The sequence below is a fragment of the Podarcis melisellensis genome (assembly GCF_964234715.1).
Source record: "Podarcis melisellensis genome assembly, chromosome: 9".
Lineage (NCBI taxonomy): Eukaryota > Metazoa > Chordata > Lepidosauria > Squamata > Lacertidae > Podarcis > Podarcis melisellensis.
Window position 1 is genome coordinate 28101718 of NC_138541.1, and position 21813 is coordinate 28123530.

At 42.4% G+C, this 21813-nt stretch overlaps 1 protein-coding gene across 16 annotated transcripts in view; it reads left to right on the forward strand.

Moving 5' to 3' along the window:
* Window positions 1-12347, forward strand: part of REC114 (REC114 meiotic recombination protein) — a 76062-nt gene extending 63715 nt beyond the window's left edge. For 3 of the 16 annotated variants that reach the window (XM_081925349.1, XM_081925354.1, XM_081925340.1), the window contains exons 2-8: window positions 4946-5020; window positions 5200-5368; window positions 6475-6564; window positions 7827-7910; window positions 9377-9589; window positions 10114-10167; window positions 11334-12347. In XM_081925349.1, coding sequence (XP_081781475.1) covers window positions 4992-5020; window positions 5200-5368; window positions 6475-6564; window positions 7827-7910; window positions 9377-9589; window positions 10114-10167; window positions 11334-11495 — 801 coding nt within the window. In that variant the 5' untranslated portion in view covers window positions 4946-4991 and the 3' untranslated portion in view covers window positions 11496-12347. The other 13 variants (XM_081925352.1, XM_081925342.1, XM_081925348.1 and 10 more) reach the window with 13 other exon arrangements.
* The last annotated feature ends 9466 nt before the right edge of the window (window positions 12348-21813 follow it).

Below are 21813 nucleotides of genomic sequence, written 5' to 3' on the forward strand. Positions count from 1 at the left end.
CCCCATCCAGTCCCGTTGCCGACATACCAAGCCTTTGATGTATTCTTCATGATATATTCCTGTTGATCCAACCCGTCGCTCTTTCACAGAGGTCCCTTCAATTAGCAGTCTTCACTCCCGTTCTTCACTTGAAATATGTGCATTTGCTTGTTTCTAATTGTTTATTTCAAATTGCTGCAGCTAGTGCGCGATCAGAGACAGCGTCCAGGAGAACCAGAGTCCACACAAGGGCATTCTGCCTAGTGCCCTCACCCCCTTCTTTCGAATCCGGGGGTGATTTATGGGCACAGCAGGCAAGGGCAGTGTTCCCCATTCCCTTGGGGCAACAAGGGAGGCTGCATACTCCCATAACAGCCTCTTAGTTACCTTGTGTGGGCCGGAGAGATGTTATTGTCGGCCATCTTCCAATGCGCCCCTAGTGGCCCCCCCCATTCACAAACTTGAGTGATAGTGGGCCTCTTCATTCGTCTAGTAGGTGTCAGATCATGATTACCAGCAGCCATCCATTTGTTCCACTCTTCTCGCATAAAGAACTTAAATGGCTTGTTGATGGAAATGTCGGGAGGTTGAAACTGGTTGGTAAGACCTCCAGGAATTAAAGCTAGGTGAGTCTTCACTTCTTTAAAGCACTTTTTTGTAATTTCGCTAATATGTGCTCTAAACTAGTCAAGTACTAATAAGGCAGGTTTTTTCAGAAGCCCTCCAGGACGTTTGGACCACACTGTTTCAAGCCAAACTCTCATTCCATTTTTATCCATCCATCCTTTCACTGAACATGTACAACAACTCCTCTTGGAATCACTTCTTTTGGAAATGTTTTCCTTTTGAAAATTAACATGGGTGGCAATTGGGTGCCGTCTGCACAGCAAGACAACACAGCTGTGTAATGGGTTTTCTCATGTCCGGAGATTTTCATGGTGATAGTTTTGGCACCTTTCAGATCAACAGTCCTATAAGATGGCATATCAAAGGTTCACGTGTAGCAAACGGTCAGGCTAGTCAAATGACCACACAGCAACAGAGAAATAAAGCAAGAAAGTTTTAATTGTTTGCCGGCAGCAAGCAATGGCACGGAGGAATAAGTTCCGAAGTCCGGCCCTCCCCAACAGGGGAGGCTTCCCTTTATACATTCTTGAATCAGCTCTTTATCCAATCAAAAGGTATAGCATTATACTCTGATAGATACAATAGGTTCTGCCTAAAGACAGGGCACGAGGAGTAGGGCATTACCGTTCCATGTCCTTGTTTGGTAATCCTTATCAACCTATCTCTGTGTGTCTCTGGGTAGTGGGTGTCTGAGTGTATTTACTGGATATGGGGGCCTGGCCTAGATCAACAAAATGGCTTCCTTGCTTAACATTTTAACTCAAAATGGCTTCACTGAGCACATTGCCACAATGCCTTTCCCTGTCAATTTCCCAGAATACATAATTGAATAGGGCTATTACTTTATTTATTGAATTTGTTAATTGCTTTTTTGCCACAGAAACCTGCAACTTAAAATTATTTTAAGCAGATAAACCCTCTTCACCCAAAGCTTGAAGACTAGGATTCCACCCAGTGTCTTAACGGCCAAAAGTTGTGATATTTTGCTATAGGGAAGGCAAAATCTCTAGACTGGCCAATTTGTCTACAAGCAAATACCTTCCTGGCTCCAAATACAACAAGCATAGCAAGATCAGGAGGCACAAAGAAAAATTGGTTAAACAGAATAAAACCTGTCTTCCTCTTCTCTGGAAGGTTCAAGCTGGGGAGGTGGTCTCCACCATTCCTCCTCTGTCCAGTCCTTGACAATACTAGTCTGTCATTCCTTGGATGGAGCATGTTAGGTGAAACAACCAATCACTTTCTCATGATAACTCAATAATTTCCACCATGTCTAACATCTTGGGTTGTTACGGTACTTGTCAAAGAGCTTTTTTATTCTTCAAAAGAATTGCTATTTTAAAAATAAGTTTTTATTAAAGATTTTCTCAGGTTACAAAAGTGCATATATGTTGACAGGTTGCTTATGCTGTTCATTGTGTCATCCAAATATACAATGTCTTCTGCATGCATGTCAGTCTCACTGTGTGGTTATTCTTGTGACCTTTCATTACATTACTCCTGCCACTGAAACATTGCAATTTTGCCTACTCAATGCACAAACCATGCAGTCCTGGTCCTGGAACCGTGCACTAGTGGAGGCCAAAAAAGTGCATATTTTGTGTAATACACCTACTCTAATTACGGTGATATATTTGAATTTGTCTGGGTGCTCCCATGATATCTTCAGACTTTGTAAGTTTGGGCTCCCACCAGCTTGCAGAATCCCCTTACTAGCTGGCTCTCAACTTACATACCTGATTGTTGGGAGGATAAGTTGAAGAGGGAGAGAACCCTGAACTCCTTGGGAGAAAAGCTAAAGGCTAACACAAATGAGTGCATAGCAGAAAATTAGTAGGCAAGCCCTTACCCCCAACTGAGGTGGCAAATCCTCTATATATAACCTCACTGAATATTATTATTAATTGCAATGGGACACACTTCTGAGTAAACATGCATAGGATTGGGCACTAATAGGGAAGCTTCAAAAGCAGTGAAGTTGTGGGAAGAGGGGGAAGGAAAGATAACAAAAGAAGCAAAACCCAGTAATTTCTGGGGACACCAGCGGCATAGCTAGCTGCTAGGGAGCAAGGCAAGCCACCTGTGGGGCAGGGCACACTACTGAAATCAAAGTGCTTGAGCATAGCGCAGCAGCTTCAGCAGCAGGGCCAGCCCCATGCTGCTTTTTCTGGCCATACGGTACTTGCAGGTGTCCAAGCCAGTGCATCACTCCCAGGAGAGACACCATGGCTCAGATGTGCTAGGGGGCCAGCACGTCCCAGTTGCGTCCTTCTTAGCCGCCCTCAGCAGCTCAGTGCCCTGCAAGCACAGCCCCAGGCTGCATTGCTTTGCGGAGTGGTGCGCCGTGCTCTGGGGTGCCTGGACCTGGGCATCACTTTGGGCTCCAGCATGTTGCCCGCAACGTAAATGCCACCCAATGCCCCCCCAGCTACATGACTGGGGGACACTAAATCATAAATCCATATCCCCATATCCTAAACACACACCATATTTCCTCCCTCCTTACCACTCAGGACAGTCCATCCCAGTTTTTCTACCTGCTGTTTCCAATCCTTTCCAATTCATGCCACTAGCAGGAGTGCTGCTTTTACAAGAAATTAATTCTTTATAACAAAGGTCAAATTACCCTTCTCTAAAAATGGTTAATGATTCCATACTTCTAGATTTGTGATGCCTCAACGACGCTTTATGCAATATTAAGGCCCTATCTGGAAACACCATAACTTTTCCCATGATGCTACACCCCTACATTTACTACAGACAAACCAAAAATTTACATGACTGAAGAAATATTTGAAAGGCATAGAAATAGAATGTAAATAATCTGTGTTAAGGACAAGAATGAAACAGTTGGGATGTGTTGGGGAAGCTAAGCACTATAAGAAGCGAGGAAATAGAAAGGATTCCAGCCTGCTTTTTCAAATAGTTGTTGTGGAAAATCTTTGGAAAATCTTAAAAATATCTTAACACCATCCCTTCTGAGTTCTCAGCAGTATCTAACCCTCAGACAGAATAGAGGGGTTCCTTTTGAGGTGACTTCTCTTTGCTCCTTCAAGAGCCTGTCTTGTCAAGCCACTGTTCATATTTTCAGCAGGCTTTTTGACTGGATGCAGGCCCTTCATCTCTTAGGCCTCCTCGGCTGTGGAAATTGCACAGGTTGTGTGAATGGGTATTAGTTCAGGCCTGTGAGACGAAATATGGGAAACGGCTGGGGTAGGGATCCAAAGCGCTGGGATTTTTTAATTTGGAGGAGGCATATTTTCTAAGAGTTCCCTACCCCCAGGCCTAACCAAGTGCCTCAGCTCCTGACTGCTTTTTTCTTTCTATGAGGCAGCTCTTCTATAATTAGGATTTCTGTTGTTAATCTGTTTTGCCTTTCTTGTTTTCTAAACCCATTGAGAAGCCTATTTTTGGACTAAAGGCAGCATACAACTTTAATCTGACAATAGAATTGTGTGTATTTGTAAATAATAGTCAAAAAATGAAACACCCCCACCCCCCCATGAGGCAATGCAGTTGCACATGTGAAGCAATCATTCAAATATACAGTTGCACTGAAGGCCTGCTGTAGGTATTTGGGCACGCTGCCATTGTGCTCCTTTCTTCAAACTGAATTTGAGCCTTGATCTGCAATTGGAATATCGCAAAGGGTATTCACAGAGTTGGTAGTACCTTGCACAGAATTTCTGCCATGGCAGACTTTTGAACAAAATAGGGTGGGAAGAGGAGAGAGAAGTGACTTTCTGGGTGGTGGTGGCTTACATGGACAACAATAACTTTTATTACCTCCTTGTTTGTACTTGAAGTCTCTCAAAATTATAACAAGTTGGCTAAACAAAATTGACATGTGACCCTTAACAAGAAAAACATTTGAGAAGGTTTTAGGAGAATTTTAAAGATGGCTGTGGTTACATAAATTGTTTGTGTTAGAGAACACTAGAATAAAGTTCTGTGATAGTAGCTTGTTGACTTAATACGCATTTCAAAATGATACTTTCATTTCATTTTCTTATAGAAAGTAGCATCAAAAGGAGAGTACGGCAACTGAGCATAATTTAATGCAAATCAATCAAGTATAGTTTTCTGTTTTATCCATGCCGTCAAAATATTATACATAAATTTTATGTGCCAAGTGACCTACAGTTAGTTATTAGCTTGCTCATCCTTAGATTAAAACAGGGTGATTTGACATCTAATGTACAGTAGTAGTCCCAGTCTACTAGTCCCAGATTTTTTAAGCAATGTGGACTAAAGTCACTTCTGTGGCCCCTCCAGTATTAGGATGGACAGGCTTCATTGGACCATTGCTTAAATTTTACAGTCGTGTTGATTTTGGTAGGTTCCCCCATTTTGTGGTTTCCTCTCAAGTGACTGTAGCCTAGAAGATGGCGACAAGCAGCAATAACAGTCATGGGTGGGTCAGTTGTTTGTTTGTTTTTTAAAAAATATTTTTTATTGATTTTTCTAACAATATATCGTTAACAATTTTTTATATTTCCACCCTCCTCCCCTGGACTTTCCCCACACTCCTGTTTTGTTTTATTTCCATATTGTTCACCCTGCGTATTGTTTCCCCAAAATTGGGTGGGTCAGTTGTGATCCAGCTTCATGCTCTGAAGTAGAGCATCCACTGCCAGGCCAAATTCCCGAAACAGAACAGTCACGGGATGCTGCTTCCTGCCTTAACGCTGCAGAATGGATGCTGAAACGTTATGGCACATTCATACCCGGAACATCAGGCAGTTCCTCAGGCTCTTGGAAGGTAAGCTTAATTTAGCTGAGCCTACATGGAGGACCCTGTATGTCAATAAAATATGCCATCCATGCATGTATTTCATTCTCCAAAAGGACACAGACCGTTTGTGTGCTTGGAACTCCATGGGCTCTTGCCACTGCTCGGCTGAGAGAGGGGCAGGCACCAGACTTTTGTAACAATAAACCGTCTGTCCCTGAGCATTGACCTTGAGTCTCCGAGACTTAACATAAGTAAACAATAGCGGCGGTATGTGATTTTGAGAAATCTAAAAAGTTCAAGAAAATTCTGCACCTATAAAACTTCAACCTTGTCAATTGATTCTTAGGTGAGTAGTGAGAGTGTCAATGTGGCTGAAGGCCTTTCCATGCATTGATTTGGGTTTTGGTCTGTATGTATTTGATGGGAAGCGAGATCATCGCTGTGACTGAAATCGCTGTTGTACCCTGCTGGGCTGCTGCCAGTGTCTATAATCTACTTTTATTGTAGGCAGGGTTTTTTTCAGGAGAACTCATAGGAACTCAGTTCCAGCATCTCTCTTGCCATTGTAAGAGAAAGAGGGAGGTGTTCATGGTGAATTCTGTGACCTCTTTTTCTAGAAAAATAGCACTGGTTGAAGGTCCTAGATGTGCTACTGCTTAGCATTTGATGGTAAACCTATCAAGCCCTATTTGTGACCTAACCCAGAGACATGATTGGCCACAGAAATTGGGATGCAGGAAGAAAGGTGGGTTCAGTGGACCTTGTTCCTGATACAGCAAGCTTTATGTTCTTAAGTTAGATTTAAACTTGTTTTTAGTTTCAGAGTTTTGTTCCTTACACACTATTCAGTGAAATCTCTAGCATTGAAGTGCAGGCTTCCAGCATGATTTTGGAGCAGACTTTCATCTCTAAGCACCTCTCATGATTTACGAAAGGCTGTCAGACCTAAATAAGAAAAACTTTCCATTTATTTACTTCTTACTTGCTTCTACACACAAAAGGAATAAAACTACTACGGTTTCTTACAATAGGCACCAATAGATTTAATTCATATATGTTGTAAAAATAGCTGCTTTGAAGCAAAAGATAAATTCCTCATACACATTGTCTTTTTCATTGTCGTTATAAATAAGGTTTTGGAATCAAACAAGGAATCCGGCTTCCTTGTTCTTACCATAGTTATTTCCGGCCATTTCTTCATTTCCAGAGGAAAAGAAGTAATGGTGAGTATTCATTTTCATAAGTAATTGTGTATATTTAAATTATCCCTTCAGTTTCACAGTGTTCATTGTAGGAATGTTATATTGGTTTTACTAAGCACTGCTTAAATGGTTTGCAAGTATAAGAACTTTGCTAGATGCTTTCAGATTTGCACAAAATGCAAAGAAAGCCATATAGTCCAGTTAAAAGTTCACAGTTGGGCAATAATTTATTAGGACAAACCCTATCTACCACAAAACAGTGAGAAAGCATTCAGGCACTCAGAAGGGGTGCCCAGCAGATTAGGGGGTGCAGGAGAAAAAACTAAGTTGGTTGGATATTTTAGCCATAGAGTTTGTAATTTAGATGCAGCTGTAAAATAGAATTTACAGAAAGTCTCCCCAATACCATGGTCCTGATCTGGATGGACTAAATTTTGGCTGGAATACAAAATAAAACAGAATAATGCCCTAGCCACCCACCCCAGGATGCTGTAACCATTTAAGGGCTCTGACCGCTCTGAATACACTTTGATCTCCAGACCCATGCTAATGATAGTGATTACTATGCTTGTCAGTATTATTATTGCACCATCAGTGTGCACTGTGCATTATCAAGTACAAGATAACAGGTCCCTGCCCCCAAAGAGCTTACCATCCAAAATGTAATATAAAGGTGAGAATAAACTGGGGAGGAATGTGAAATTATTTAAGTCAAACATAACTTGCAGCCTACTTTCCCCACATTGCGCAGGAAACGCCTTGTTTGAAAGATTTCCCTTCCCCTTTAAAAATGAATCCCTCATTGATGGCTTTGATCTCAGTAGTTTGCCAAAGAAATAAAAGTATTTAACATTTAGATGTCTCCTGCGTGTGCAAAGTGGCTCACAGGCTCACCTTGCAAGCTCCTGTTTTCTCCACTGAGAAAGGCAACAACACCACTGTGATTGAACAATAATTCCAAAATGGAACAATGAAGTTTGTTCCTGCTATTTGGGGTTTTTTCTTTCTTTTGAGGAGGTACTTTTCTGCTAACTCCCTTCTAAGACACTTTTTAAAAAATCCAGTCCCTGCAGAATATTCCTAATCATTACTGTATATATACTAATGCACCTGTCAAACTGTTAATTGTTTATGAGCAACTTCAAGGCCCCTGCTCTTCCTTCTTATGGTTCTTTATCTTTAGGCTGGACTTGGATCAGATAGCCCTTCAAATAGACTGTAAGATGTATTCCTGATTCAGAGCTATTTCTGTAGATAAATTGAGCCATGTTTTTTTCCCCCAGGAAGGTTTTTCATTAATTGATGCTTCTCAATGGCTGAAGATAGTTAGAAATGCAGATTGCATTTTGTTTGGTTCAAAAACAAAGGTATGCTGTTTCAGGCTTCAAAATTCTTTTCTTAGCTTGTTTTTATATATCTCTCTTTGGTGTTCTCTGACACAGTTGTCTAGATTACTTTCCCCTCGTTATTCTATACTTTAATTATTTTCACTTAATAAACCTTGAATAGGTCCAGGTATGCGTGTGCTTCTTACACATCTATTTTGTTGGCATTTTAAGATTATGTGCACACAGAATCCAGTTTAAAGAAAACCCTTCTGTTTTGTGCTGTATGTTGCCTGGTAGCCCCCTCCTTCCTTACCATCCACAGTACCACAGAAAATTTGACAGCTTGCCCAGATCTGGAACTACTGCATTTCTTCCTGAAGAATGCTATCAGATGCTATATGGGAAAAAACCCTCCATAATTTCTGTACTCTTTGGTTTCCTGCTGTCTGATTATAAATTACCTTCCTGACAGCCTTATGCCAAAGAAACATGGAAATAATAGGATTACATGCTTTGGAAAAAGTTTATAATAGTTCACAACTATTAGAAGTGGTTTTATTTTATTTTATTAAAAATACAATTTGGAGTTCCTACATGTGATTTGGTACACTCAAGAAAAAACATTTACTTAGATTTTTAAATAATAAATGCCTGAAAAAGAAGCTCTGAGGTTGGAAAAAGCAAGTTACATTTAAGTTCTATTCAAATAAATGTGATAAGTTTTATCAGTATCCCACCCATCTAAAAAGACGCCCCCCACCCGAGAGTCTGTTGTTTCTTATGAAATACTGTGTTTTGCTGTGTTTTTCCTCAAACCAGTTTTGATCCAAATTGAAAAAAGGATGACCTAGCTGGGATTTAAGCAGATAATGTCTATGCAACCATAAGGTAGACAAGAAAAAGCAGCATTACCTGTTAATAAACAACACGGGCTCACATGAGATGATCCTGCCCCCCCTAGGATCCAACCCAATGCCTTGCCCACCACTGAATGCACTGGGAGCTCTCCTTTATGAATGATGCTGCCATGCCAACTAGCCAGCCCATTATTGGCCTGTTCAAACAGGTAGGCTCCCATCCACTTGCACAGCCACAGGAGGATTTTGTCCCCCAACAACTGCACAGGATGGGAAGAGGGTGCCTAGCTCAGCCACAGTTGTGCCAGGCAACAAACCACTGCTCCCAGGGGTCTTACAGTAAGTGGCCATTCTGAGTTGTGTTGTCAATGCTGCACCAATTCAGTAAGATCTAAAAGAAAAGCTTTTCATTAAAAAAATGAGCTATTTGTCAGAAAAAGCAAGTATTAGATGTGCAAGCTATTGCTAGCTACTCCTTAGTTTCCATTGGGAAATGATGGTAATATATCACAACTGTAGAGATACGTATATACCTAGGTTGATGGTTTTAGCACTACATCTTTAAACACCTAGAACAGGCAGGCAGCATGAATTAAATTAAGGAGCTGGAAAGTTAGTTTCATTTTCTCTTTTGTGACTTTGAAATAGAGCAAACACCGTATGTTTCGTGTTCAGTTTATTGGAGACTCCAAAACACAGGCAGAAGAGCACTGCAATAACTGTGTGCAGAAGCTTGTTGATTATGTTCCAGTTCAAGTAATGGATGCAGCAAGACAGGAATTGCAACCAGTTCACAGCCTGCTGCTAGATAATAAGCGTCAGATGAAAGATGCTGAGCAAAATTCACCAACGGAGCACATTGTAAGGTGATGGGGTGTATGTAGGGGGTGGATTGATAGAAGGAACGGAAAAGTACTGCTTTCACTTTTGTGTATTGTTTACATTTCTTCTATAAAATAGGAATACAGGGTTAGCAAAATAGATTGCCTCCCCACCCCCGCCTCATGGGGTTGTCTCAGTGTGCCTAATGTAAGGGCTGGCCCTGCAGGAATAGCCAACTGTTGTCCCATGGGCTTCCAGGAATGCATGCTTGCCTATTCTTTTGATTACCTTTTTATACTTTTATAGCCCTTAGGTATCAAATGTCATGGGATCCTGACCATTTTCAGGTCACCTTGACCCCAGGTGTCTGCTGTGAAATACAAACATGCTACTGGAGTGATGCTTTAGAAGGCTCTTCTGATTTTAGTAATTTTTAGAGCACACAAATTCTAAATATTTTAGATCACACAAACTGGAAAAAATGCTCATTCCATTTTTCCGTTATTTTTGTTCCTTTATTTATGTTCCTACATTTTATTGAATTTATCTTCAATACTTTTTAGATTGTAAATCAACCTCCAGCACAAGAAAGAGCATCTGTAGCAGAGCTAGCACAGGTAAATAGTTGAGCACAGGACATATAATATCTCTGACAGAGCAGAATAATGAAACTGATTATAACAACAGAGACATTCATCTAAGGACACATATAATAACATACCCACTAATAAGTAAGGGGGAAATCAAAACACTGGTGGCAGCCAAAAGGGGCAAGAATCACCCCTCCATCTCCAGAACCCCCCTCCTCACTGTGAGCAAGATACCTGTCTGCCTCGCTTTGAGAACATGGTGCACTGAAAAGAGAAAGACAACATTAGATATGCTCACAGATTTTACTATGATTGGCTATGGATGGCCATCGCTCTGCCCTATCTTAAGTTACGTTAACCTGGTGCTCTCTGTAAATGGAGCGGTGGGAGGGGGAGACAAAACTGCCAGCTCGGAGGAACCAGACACCCTAGTAAAAGGCAAAAAAGAGAGCCACATGTTCTTATGACTGTCCCCAGAGACAAAACGGCTAGACCAACCAAACCCCCTCAAAAAAACACCCAAGAGGAAGACAATATAAAAATACAATTACAAACAAGCAAACAGTATAATAAGACCATAATGTAGAGTTTCTCTCTTGTTTTCTGCATTTTAAGCATTTTATTATTTTTAATGGCATATTTAGAAGACAAAATCTTCAATCCTGTGCATGCTTATTTGGAAGTAAACACTGTGGAACACAATGATATGTATATAGATATATCGAAGACCCTGAGATTAAGAGTCTCAAGCTCCAACCACTGAGCTATCTGATTTAATCTTCCTGCATATTAAGGCAGCCCAACATCTCTTTAACTCAGCAAGTGCCTTAATGTTCAAGTGATGCAAACCCTTTATGCACACTGTATATATACGTCTATCATCTATATAAGAATTAGCTGCAGCAGGCTTTGTATTGCAGCCCTTAAGCACAAGAAGGGCCAAGGGGGAAGACCAACTAAGATGTTGTGTCACGTTCAGGCGAAAGAGGAGGTGCTGCAACCAGTGCTCACCGGGAGGATGGTAAACGGCCATTCTGAGTAAACAGGGAAAGGATAATTCTGAAAGAGTACGTAAGTTGTTCCAATGCCTTTGGATTTCATCAAGAGAAAGACTTAATTAGGCAGAGCAAAATTGGTAGAAAGCATTGTTATTTTTTTTGTAAGCAGTTGACCATATCTTCTTGCTTCTGCAGTATGTGTTGACATCAAACATAGAACTTCCTCTTGCATATCAACACTCCCAATGGAATGCTGAAGATCTAGGCAGTTTCATTCGATTGTGTCTCTTGGATCAGAGCTTCCCAGCATTTGTGCAAGAAGTGGAGAACCAGTTGAAAAAAATTACAGATGAGTAGGAAGCAAAGCAATAAATGAAAATGTATTACGATTAGATAAATTCAATATAGATAACTGAGAAAGAGTACCATAGCTAGTGGTTTTATTTTTTTAAAAGGTTATCCATTTATTACACTTCAGAAAATACACACAGGTTTTAAAGGTATGCATAAAACAACATAACTTTAAATTGCCATGGAAAAAAAAAGCTTTTTGTTATTATGGCTGAAAGGACATTAGCCCAAAAGGGTCTTTTATAAGAATGTAAAATCTTAATGGAGAAATCCTGCCCCTACCACAGTGTCAGGGACCTGGTCCCTCACCTTCACTTGTCTGAAGTAGCTGTGTCTTGTTTCTTTAAGTTCTTTGCTGCCGCCAGTTCCCTCGGAAGGCTTCAAAACCTCATTGTAAAGGTGTTTATTAGACTTGGTCATGAGATGGACTGCACCACAAGAGACAGGATAAAAACTGGGGTTATTAAGGGGATAATATCTACATAAGGGGCATTCACATCAGCACAGTTAGGACCCATCGCACCAAAAATTAAGCAAAGTCATATTTCAGTCAAACACCTTGTTTCAGAATGGGTGCTTGGCATCCAAATGTAGATGAAGATCACCACCTCCCACTCAGGAACCCTCATGTTGAGTTAGTGACAATATCTTAAGGGGTATCAAAATTGGCACAGGTTGGGCCTGTTACACAAAATTTGGCAGTGACCCTTCAGATGTGGTGACAGTATCTTCAGAGGTAACCAAATCAATGCAATGTGGACCTGTCATGCCAAAGTCGGGCAAAGTCTTGCCAAAGTATGTTTTTGTCCACCATCTTAATTTAAAATGGCACCCAGCAGCCCAATATTAACAAAACAACCTGCCTCAATTTCATGCCAAGTTTGCAATTGGTGCAGTTTGGACCTATCATGCCATGCCGAAATTCAGGCAAAGTCACTCCAGGCCAACTATCTTGATTCAGAATGGCAGCTAGTATCCTAACATTGGTGAAAACCACTGTGCCTACCTTGGGAACCCTCATGCAAGTTTGGTAACAACAGTTCAAGAGGCCTCCGAAAAACAAAGGGCAAACCATTTCCCAACATATATAGTAGACACAGCATGTAAACTGCTGCTTATCTTCCTGAGATTTTATGAACCGGTTCAACATCTCTATAGTAATGATAAGTTCAACTATTTTCAGGAGTATTATGGCTTCAAAATATATGACTGATGGAATTGTGCAACATGAAAGGCACATCAAAATTTCTATTCCCCATGAAAGGAACTACATTAGGTGCTCCTGTGTGCATTGGTTCAGATAATAAGTGCGTCTGAAATGTATTGAATCAGTGGCTGAGAAACTTTTCATTAAGAAAACATTTCCAATTCACGGATCCCTTGAGAACAGCATTAAAAGTGTTAGTAGCACAGCCCCACTCCCCTCAAAAAGAAATCCCATTTTCTTCTAATACAATATGACTTGGATGTCTAATTTTGAGACATCCCAGAAAAAATGCACTGAGTCAATGGGAAAGGACGATGGAAACCAACAGGCTATGGTTTACAGAGATTGGAAAGTAAAGAAAGTACTATTGATTCTCAGCCACAAACTGGCAAATAATGGATAAATTAACAACACAAGGGCATTCTAAAAACCATGTGTTGCTTTTCCAACATTCTGGTAGTGTTTTATTTTCATTTTGATCTCTGCCCCTTACTCAGTTTTCTATACACCTTTTGAATAAACTGCTTAATTGAATTTCTGGAGGTGAGACAGGCTGAAGTAGCCAAGTAGGCAGCTGAAATATATTTGGAGTTGTGAATTTCATGCTCTTTATTCAGCTCATAGTATCAATGAATGAAACTCCCCAAAACATCTAGCTATATATACATTATTTACACAATGGGCCCCACGTGATTGGCTAATTCCGGGCTGCTCCTGCAGGCCAATCAGGTTGCGGTTCACCTCCTCCAGAAGCCTGATTGACTGCTCCTGCAGGCCAATCAGGTCATTTGATTCACTTCTACCTGGAGCTGGATTGGGTGGCTCCTGCGGACCAATCAGACTTCTGCATTCCGGATCCTATTCTAGGATTCAGCTCAGTACATAACAGCAGCCATGTTTGTAAGTGACACATAAGCAAGTGGTGGCAAATAGAAAAATAGTTGCCTGGTTGGTGTTCAGTTGACACGACGCTGTCCTCTGCACATAGAACATCTGTAGTGTGTCTTTCCCTTATCCTTGAACAGCCACAGCTAGCTCCCACACAGGTAGATGAGGGGAAGCTTGCGTACGTACACAGTACATAAGCTCTAGTACACAGCTTTCCAAACTTTTCGTGTTAGTGACACAGTTTATAGACATGCATCATTTCATGACATGGTAATTCAGTTTTACTAGCAAACCAGAAGTTAAACTATCCCTTTTCCAGCCCCGGGAGGAGTGCAGAGAGCATTTGCACGACACACCTACACACTATAGCTGACCCACTAAAGTGTCATGACCCACAGTTTAGAAAGCTTTGCTTTAGTGCCTCATATTAGAAACTTAGAACAGGGAGCAGCATTTTAAAATTTCTCAAATCTATTAACTCCAAAAAATGTTATTTCAAACCTAAATGAGTTGACCGGTTTCACTACAACACATGAAATTTTAACTATTTACATCAGGATTAGTTTGTTTCCTTTATCCTGTCTACAAAAGATGCAAAGGCTATACATGCAAAAGTTCTCAGTCACAACAATGCTGGAATATCTTCCTAAACTTAATTTGATATTTAGCAGACTTCTCAAATCATCAGGTCTTCCCTAATTGTTTGCTGCCCTTCATTTTTCTCCATTTCTATAGACAGTTGGGACTTTGAGTTATCAAACACACTCTCCAGGCATTTGAGGAGTGATTTGCCACAGACAGGCTGCTGTATCTTGAAAGTCTCTCTCTGAAAAAGGAGATTGCGTTCTTTACATGAAACAGAAAATGAGATTGCGTTCTTTACATGAAACAGAAAATGTTTCAAATATAACTGTTGCAAAGACACTTCTAATAAACTTTCCTAGCTTTCCTAGAGAGAGTTGAATTCCAGACATTGTTGGCAGAAGGATTTGCCAGGATGAGATAGTTTAAAAATACATCACAAGAGGGTCTTTAAGAGATCTGTGAAGGACATTTTAAATCCTGTGTGTAGACATTTTCATGCATGCACATTCATCATTTGATGACTGCAATGCATCATCAAGTAATGACCTGTAAGTTTAAGATAACCATCCCAGATCAAACATTACAATACAGACTTTCATATCACCTGACATTAACTCAAATGTAATACTTTCAAATGCATCCAGTTTGCACGGATAGCTGTGAATTACCAAGTGATGAGAGATCACATTTATGTATGTGAATGTGTGATTTATCCCAAAGCACTGGGGTTTGGGTTTGAAGGCTCCTTCCAGTCCCATAATTCTGATGTGTGTCTGGTCTGGGACTGGTCTGCCTAATTTAAGAAGATTTAACTTACATGCAGTGTTACTTTTTACAATGCCATCTGCCCCACATTCTACTCATGTAAAAACACGCTGATTCATGGACTGTCTGCAGGCCAGATTTAGAAGGTGATTGGACCAGATCTGGCCCCTGGGCCTTAGTTTGCCCAATCGCCTTCTAAATCCAGTCCGTGGACGGTCCAGGAATCAGCGTGTTTTTACATGACTTGAATGTGTCCTTTTATTTAAAATGCATCTCTGGGTTATTTGTGTGGTATAGGCATTTGTTCACCCCCCAAAAAATATATAGTCCGGCCCCCCACAAAGTCTGAGGGACAGTGGACCGGCCCCCTGTTGAAAAGGTTTGCTGACCTCTGGTTCACCTACCAGACCAGTATTAAGGTCAAGGTGCTTGCACTTGAAATCCAGATCAGCACCATTCTTGTGCAGGACTATCTGAGAAATACATTCATCAATCAGCTTAAAATACTGAGGCCTAAGGCAGGAGAAAGGAAATGGAAAAGAATGTTAGTGCCGATGTGCAAGAGTGCAGGTTTGCTTGAGTCATCCTGAGACCAAGCCTATAAAGCAGGGATTGGCAAACTTTTCTGCCGGCAGGTGAGATAGGCACACACACCTATCTTAATGCATTGGCTTTCAGAGCCATGGGTGGGCATGCGGTGTTTGTGGCTTCCTATTGGTTTCAGGAAGCTCCTGCAGCCAATAGGAAGCTGGAGACGCCTCCTCCTCCCCCATGGCTCCGATAGCTGCTCTTTTCCCACTGGCTTTCAGAGCCATGGGGGGGGGGGGAGGCGGCATCTGTGGCTTCCTATTGGCTGCAGGAGTCCCCGCGTGGAGCTAAACTGCCACCCACGCCGTGCCAGTTTACCATTAAGGGATCTGTTATCCCTTGAGAAATAAAAGGTGCTACAACTGCTGAAGCATACTCAGTTGGGGGACTGTAAACAAGGTGGTGTTAAAAATTCTTGCAAATCCTGGCCATTTGGGAAAACTGTTGATCGAGTGCACATCTTCAGCATATTCAAGACAACCCACAGCTGCTCTCACTTCTTTCACATTTCAAACAAAGCACTTAGAGATCAGATGTCCCTAAAAACAGCAACACCTGGCAGCAGAAAAGAAAGATGCGCCCCACCTTGAGGATCTGCTGGAGTCCAGAACGCATGAGTTCACTGCGGATGTGAACTCTTCAAGTCAAGTTCATCTCATGGAATGATTAGGGCATTGATCAGCTGTAGGCAGGCAACCTAAGAAAATAATGAAGAGAGATTCCATTTCAGATCTAGCCAAGCATTCTCAGAAATAGCAGGCTAAGCCCTTGACAAAGAAGTTATAAGAAGTTTACCAATTAAGACTGTCTACAGAAGGTCGGCGGTTCGAATCCCCGTGACGGGGTGAGCTCCCGTTGCTCGGTCCCTGCTCCTGCCAACCTAGCAGTTCGAAAGCACCTCAAAGTGCAAGTAGATAGATAGGTACCACTCCAGCGGGAAGGTAAACAGCGTTTCCATGCACTGCTCTGGTTCGCCAGAAGCGGCTTAGTCATGCTGGCCACATGACCCGGAATGTGTATGCCGGCTCCCTTGGCCAATAAAGCGAGATGAGCGCTGCAACCCCAGAGTTGGCTACAACTGGACCTAATGGTCAGGGGTCCCTTTACCCTTTTTACACACACACACACACAAACACACTCACTCCCTCTTAACTCATACCAAAGCTGCACAAAAAAGTCCAAGAAGCTGGTATAATATTCAAGACAAGTACCAGTGGCTATATGGACAAAATGAGGACTGAGAAATAATAAAGAGGTATCAGCAGATCCTTGAGGTCTGCAGAAGTACAGAAAAATCTTTTTTTGGTGCAGGTCCTACTTGTTACCTTTAATGCCACTGAGGTGTCACTCTTAAGGCCATTCAAGATGGGTTTGAATCATTCCATTTCATCCATTTCTGCTCCTTGTGTCAATGCTGCCAGAACTTGCTCATGCCTATGTAAGAGTAAGGAAAACAAATCAGTAACAGATTATCTGACAGTGCATCGCTAGCTATGTCTACTTGCTAGTCCCAGTGAGTTCAATGAGCTGCACTCCCAGGTGCTTTAAAGATGGCAGTCTGACTTTCATACGCTCGCAACAGGAAACTATGTAAGAATTTGATCAATTGTACATCTGTTAAAATTTCTAAAAACTGTTAAGAACCAATGTTGCCTTAGATCCAGTGGGACCAAAAACTCTCCTAAGCAATATGGAGTTAGATGTGGTGCTTCAAAGCAGGGATGACCCCCAAACCTTACACAAGCTTTGTTCAGCTTGTGCTTCTTAGGCTTCAGGCCGTTGTGCAGATTACATTCACATTAAAACTTGCAATTTAGATGTAGCCTTCCAGTTTTTAATGTATTTTGAAAAGGATCCCAAGGTATTCCACCTATGAAATACAACTAAACCAAAAGATAAATCACCTATAGTCATTTACATACCCACAGGCTGAGGCAAAATACAGAGGGCAGACAGTTGGGTGATAGCATCAATCATCATGGATGGGACTTTGGGGTCAACTGCTCTCGCCAAAAGCAGAATCTCCTTCTCCGTTTCAAGCATCGTCTTAATTCCAAACTAAAAAAGAGGGGGGGGGACACCCATTGAGTTCATGCACATACAGAAAGATTGCCAATGCCACAGGAAGAGAGTAAGGCAACTGTCTAACCTGGGAAATCGGGGGGGGGGCCAAGCCCCCCAAAGCTGACATGTGCAAAAGTGATGTGGGGAATATCCCGTAAGTGTGCAGATTTAAGAAGGGGAGCATCTCAACTGAGAGTAATCAAACTGGAGCTTTCTCATCCTTAATCTAGAAGTTCATTTACAATTCATCTCTTCTCTCAAAGTTTTGATGTGCTTTAACCTATATACATTTTAGATTAGAAATAGGGTTACCACACGTCCCCGTTTCCCGGGGACATTCCCCAGATTTGCAAATCTGTCCCCGGACAAATTCCACCCCCAGAATGTCCCCGGATTTCATTAAATGTCCCCGGGAAACATGGGAGCAGCAGCGGCAGTCTCAGCAGACCAGAGCCAGCCTGGTAGCGCACTTGGCTCTGGAGTCTAGTTGGCTTCAGGAGATGCTTGTGACGCCCACCATTTTTCCTCGCCGGAAGTCCCCACATCATGTGTATTGTGCGCAACACATCATATGGGGACTTCTGGCAAGGAAAAATGGTGGGCGTCACGGCCATGAGCAACTCCTGAAGCCAGCCAGACTCCAGAGCCAACTGCACTACCAGGCTGGCTCTGGGCTGCTGAAACTGCCGCTGCTGCCGCCACGTTTCCTAGGGGCATTTAATGAAATCTGGGGATGGAATTCGTCCAGGGACAGATTTGCAAATCCGGGGACTGTCCCCAGGAAACGGGAATGTCTGGTAACCCTAGTCTACTGTTGTATTGCTTGGCATGTCGAAAAATATGGGCATCTTGTCAACATTACCGATTGGTGTAATGTGTATGTGTGATGCATTTTGATGACGTACCGCTGGAAATTAGTCTGTTTCTCCTCAAAATGTGCTGGCAGTCTCTGTGCTAATGCAGTGCTTCGTCAAAGAGCGAGACCATTTCTCTGCATAAACCAACAGCACCAACAAATACTTGCCTGGAATTCCCTCTGCTGTATGTTTAAGGTCCTTGCAATTTCCAAGGCCTTCAGTTGTATTACTTCTCATGAAATAGACATTCCGTCTTTTCTCGTATCTTGCACATAGGAAAGAACCCTAGCTTCGAGTTCCAGATATTTGCCACGTTTTGGTCCCCTGAAGGATTTCTTGTTGAAAACACATAAACATATTTCCCTTTCCAAATCCTCTCCCTGGTAGCTGGGAGAAGATGAAAACCCAGTGGGGCTGATGGCTCTGAAAATGGGATGGCATCCCTCTAAACCCGGGGTAGGCAACCTAAGGCCCATGGGCCGGATGCAGCCCAATTACCTTCTCAATCTGGCCTGTGGACGGTCCGGGAATCAGCATGTTTCTACATGAGTAGAATGTGTCCTTTTATTTAAAATGCATCTCTGGGTTATTTGTGGGGCATAGGAATTCATTCCTCCCCCCCCCCCTCAAAAAAAAAGTCTGGCCCACCACATTTTCTGAGGGACGGTGAACTGGCCCACAGCTGAAAAAGGTTGCTGACCCCTGCTCTAAACTGCACCCAATGGATCAGGGTGGGGCAGCACTGATAATGTGGACTCGCCTGCTCCTCTTCCTGTCTCCCCATAGCTGGTGATTGTTCCTGAATGAAGGGGTGGCACCACAGCGTCTGCTGATGGGGGTGACTCGGTCACATCCACACCTCCAGTACCCCATACCTGAAGGGTTCCCTTGTGGGTGCATCTCCACCACTAAACCCCCTTGAACTCTGCTCAGCTTTGCAAGTGTGACTCGATTTCTAGCAATCCACTACCAGAAAGCACCTTGTCAAGGCAGGCCAAAGCAGCACCTTTATAACCAGAGATTGCTTTTTTTCCTACTTACCATTTATGGGCTCCAAGCTGCTGCATTTTTCCATAATTAGACCCAGCAAATGATCCAATGCAATATAATCTTTTGAACAAATAAGCAAGAATAGAAGAGAAAGTAAACAAAATAAATAATATGAAATGCCTAAGTCAGGGGTCCTCAAAATTTTTAAACAGGGGGCCGGTTCACGGTCCCTCAGACACTGTTGGGGGCCGGACTATAGTTTGAAAAAGATATGAATGGTCAGCGCTCAAACGTATATATACTGCAGCATTCTTAAAAATCTAAAATAAAAAATAGTCTTTAGGTTTAGAGAGCAGACTCTCCCTGGTTCTGCCCCACTCCACCCATTTAAAATTTATTAAGAATTTCACTCAAAGAACTTCTCCCTAAATGAGCTTAGGAAAGAAGTGTGACGTTAACGCAGAGACTGGGAACCGCGCAGCCCATTCCTTTTGGGTTGAATTTACTCCCAAAGGCAAACAGCTAAGGACCCAATTCTAAAGTCCTGAGCACGCCCTCTTGCACTCTGAAGACAGGAGTTGTTTTCTCACGAGTAACCCTATTCAAAAGAGGAGCAGCTCAAGAGGCAGGGGAAATGTAGATTGCAACTTGGACCTGTTTGTACTGCTGCAGTTCCCTAACCAAGAGAGCTACACTTCATTACTGGGAACACTCTTTTTAAAAATCCCCATATTGAAGATCTCTTGGGAAATGAGACAAGGCCTGGGTGACGCCACTGAGCCGACTCAACATGGCTCTTTCTGCCTCCCTGGTTCAGCGTTTCAGCGAGTGGCGTAGCAAGGTCAAGTGGTACCTGGTGCAGAAAATTCCTTGTCACCCGCCCCCCATTGAAATTTTATTTTATTTGCCTGCAAAAATGGTTTGACTTTATTTCATATTCTCTTACAAAGGAATGTGGATCCTGGGCCTCTGATAACAAGTAGGCGACTGTGGACAGATACTTAAATCTACAGGATGGATTGTGTTTTGGCTTGTTATTGTTAATATCCATCTCTCAGATACACTATGGTCTGCCATAGTGTATCTGAAGTGTATAGTGTATCATAGTGTATCAGTGTATCTGAAGAAATGTGCATGCACACGAAAGCTCATACCAAGAACTAACTTAGTTGGTCTTTAAGGTGCTACTGGAAAGAATTTTTTTTTGTTTTGACACACACACACACACACACACACAGAGAGAGAGAGATGGATATTCTTGCTAAGCCTAGCAATACCAAAAAATGGTTGCTGGAGATTTGGGCAGTGCTTTTTTGTAGCTGGAACTTGCCAGAACTCAGTTCCAGCCCCTCTCAGGTGGGTGCCATTGCCATTGTAAGAGAAAAAGGGAGGCTTCAAGGCAAGTTCCAAGCAGTGCTTTTTCTGGAAAAAGATGGGGAAACTTACCACAAGATGATAGATATTGATTCTGGGCCCAGTTGTAGTGGCACAAACCCAAACCCTGGGCAGTGGCTAAATATAAGATGTGATTAATAAACACAAGCAGACAATGATCTGGTTAAGAAATGCCCACAACTTTATTGAATAGAGAGATACAGGTGGATTTTTGCCTTGGGCATTGGGTGTATATCTGTTCCATACGATATACAGGGTGAGTCTTTTAAAAGAGGCCCCATAGAACATGTGTACTCTGTATCCACGGGGCCTCTTTTAAAGGACTGACCCTATATATAATTTAATTTATTTAAGGTAAGGTAACTCAGTTACCCAGATGTCACGTCCCCCCCCCACCTCCTAGTAAACATGGCTAGGTTTGCACTGTGACTTCAGATGCCTAATACTCACCCTTCACTAGCTGTTTGGTCCCCTGCTTCTTCCACCTTCACTCGGGATGGCAGTTTCAGCTGTCATGAAATCCACAAGAGCCAACACACACACACACATGGGCTACTTCAGTCTTAGTGTCTCCCCCATTTTTCTTTCTTCACTGCCTCCCTGGTTTCCTTTCCCCACTTCCTATCTGCTTTGCAAAACCTAAAATCCTAGTGGCAGTGAGTCCCACTGAAGTGAATGGGATTCACTTCCGAGTAGATTGGGTGAGGGTTGCAGTGTCTTGTCAGAAGCTACCCCTCCGTCCCATCCCTTCTATCCCATCCAGTGTTTTGCCTCAAACCTTGACAGAGCTGTCTCCCATTTTTGAGGCAGTGTGGTGTAGTGGTGTGGTGTAGTGGTTAAGAGCGATAGACTCATAATCTGGGGAACCGGGTTCGCGTCTCCGCTCCTCCACATGCAGTTGCTGGGTGACCTTGGGCCAGTCACACTTCTTTGAAGTCTCTCAGCCCCACTCACCTCACAGAGTGTTTGTTGTGGGGGAGGAAGG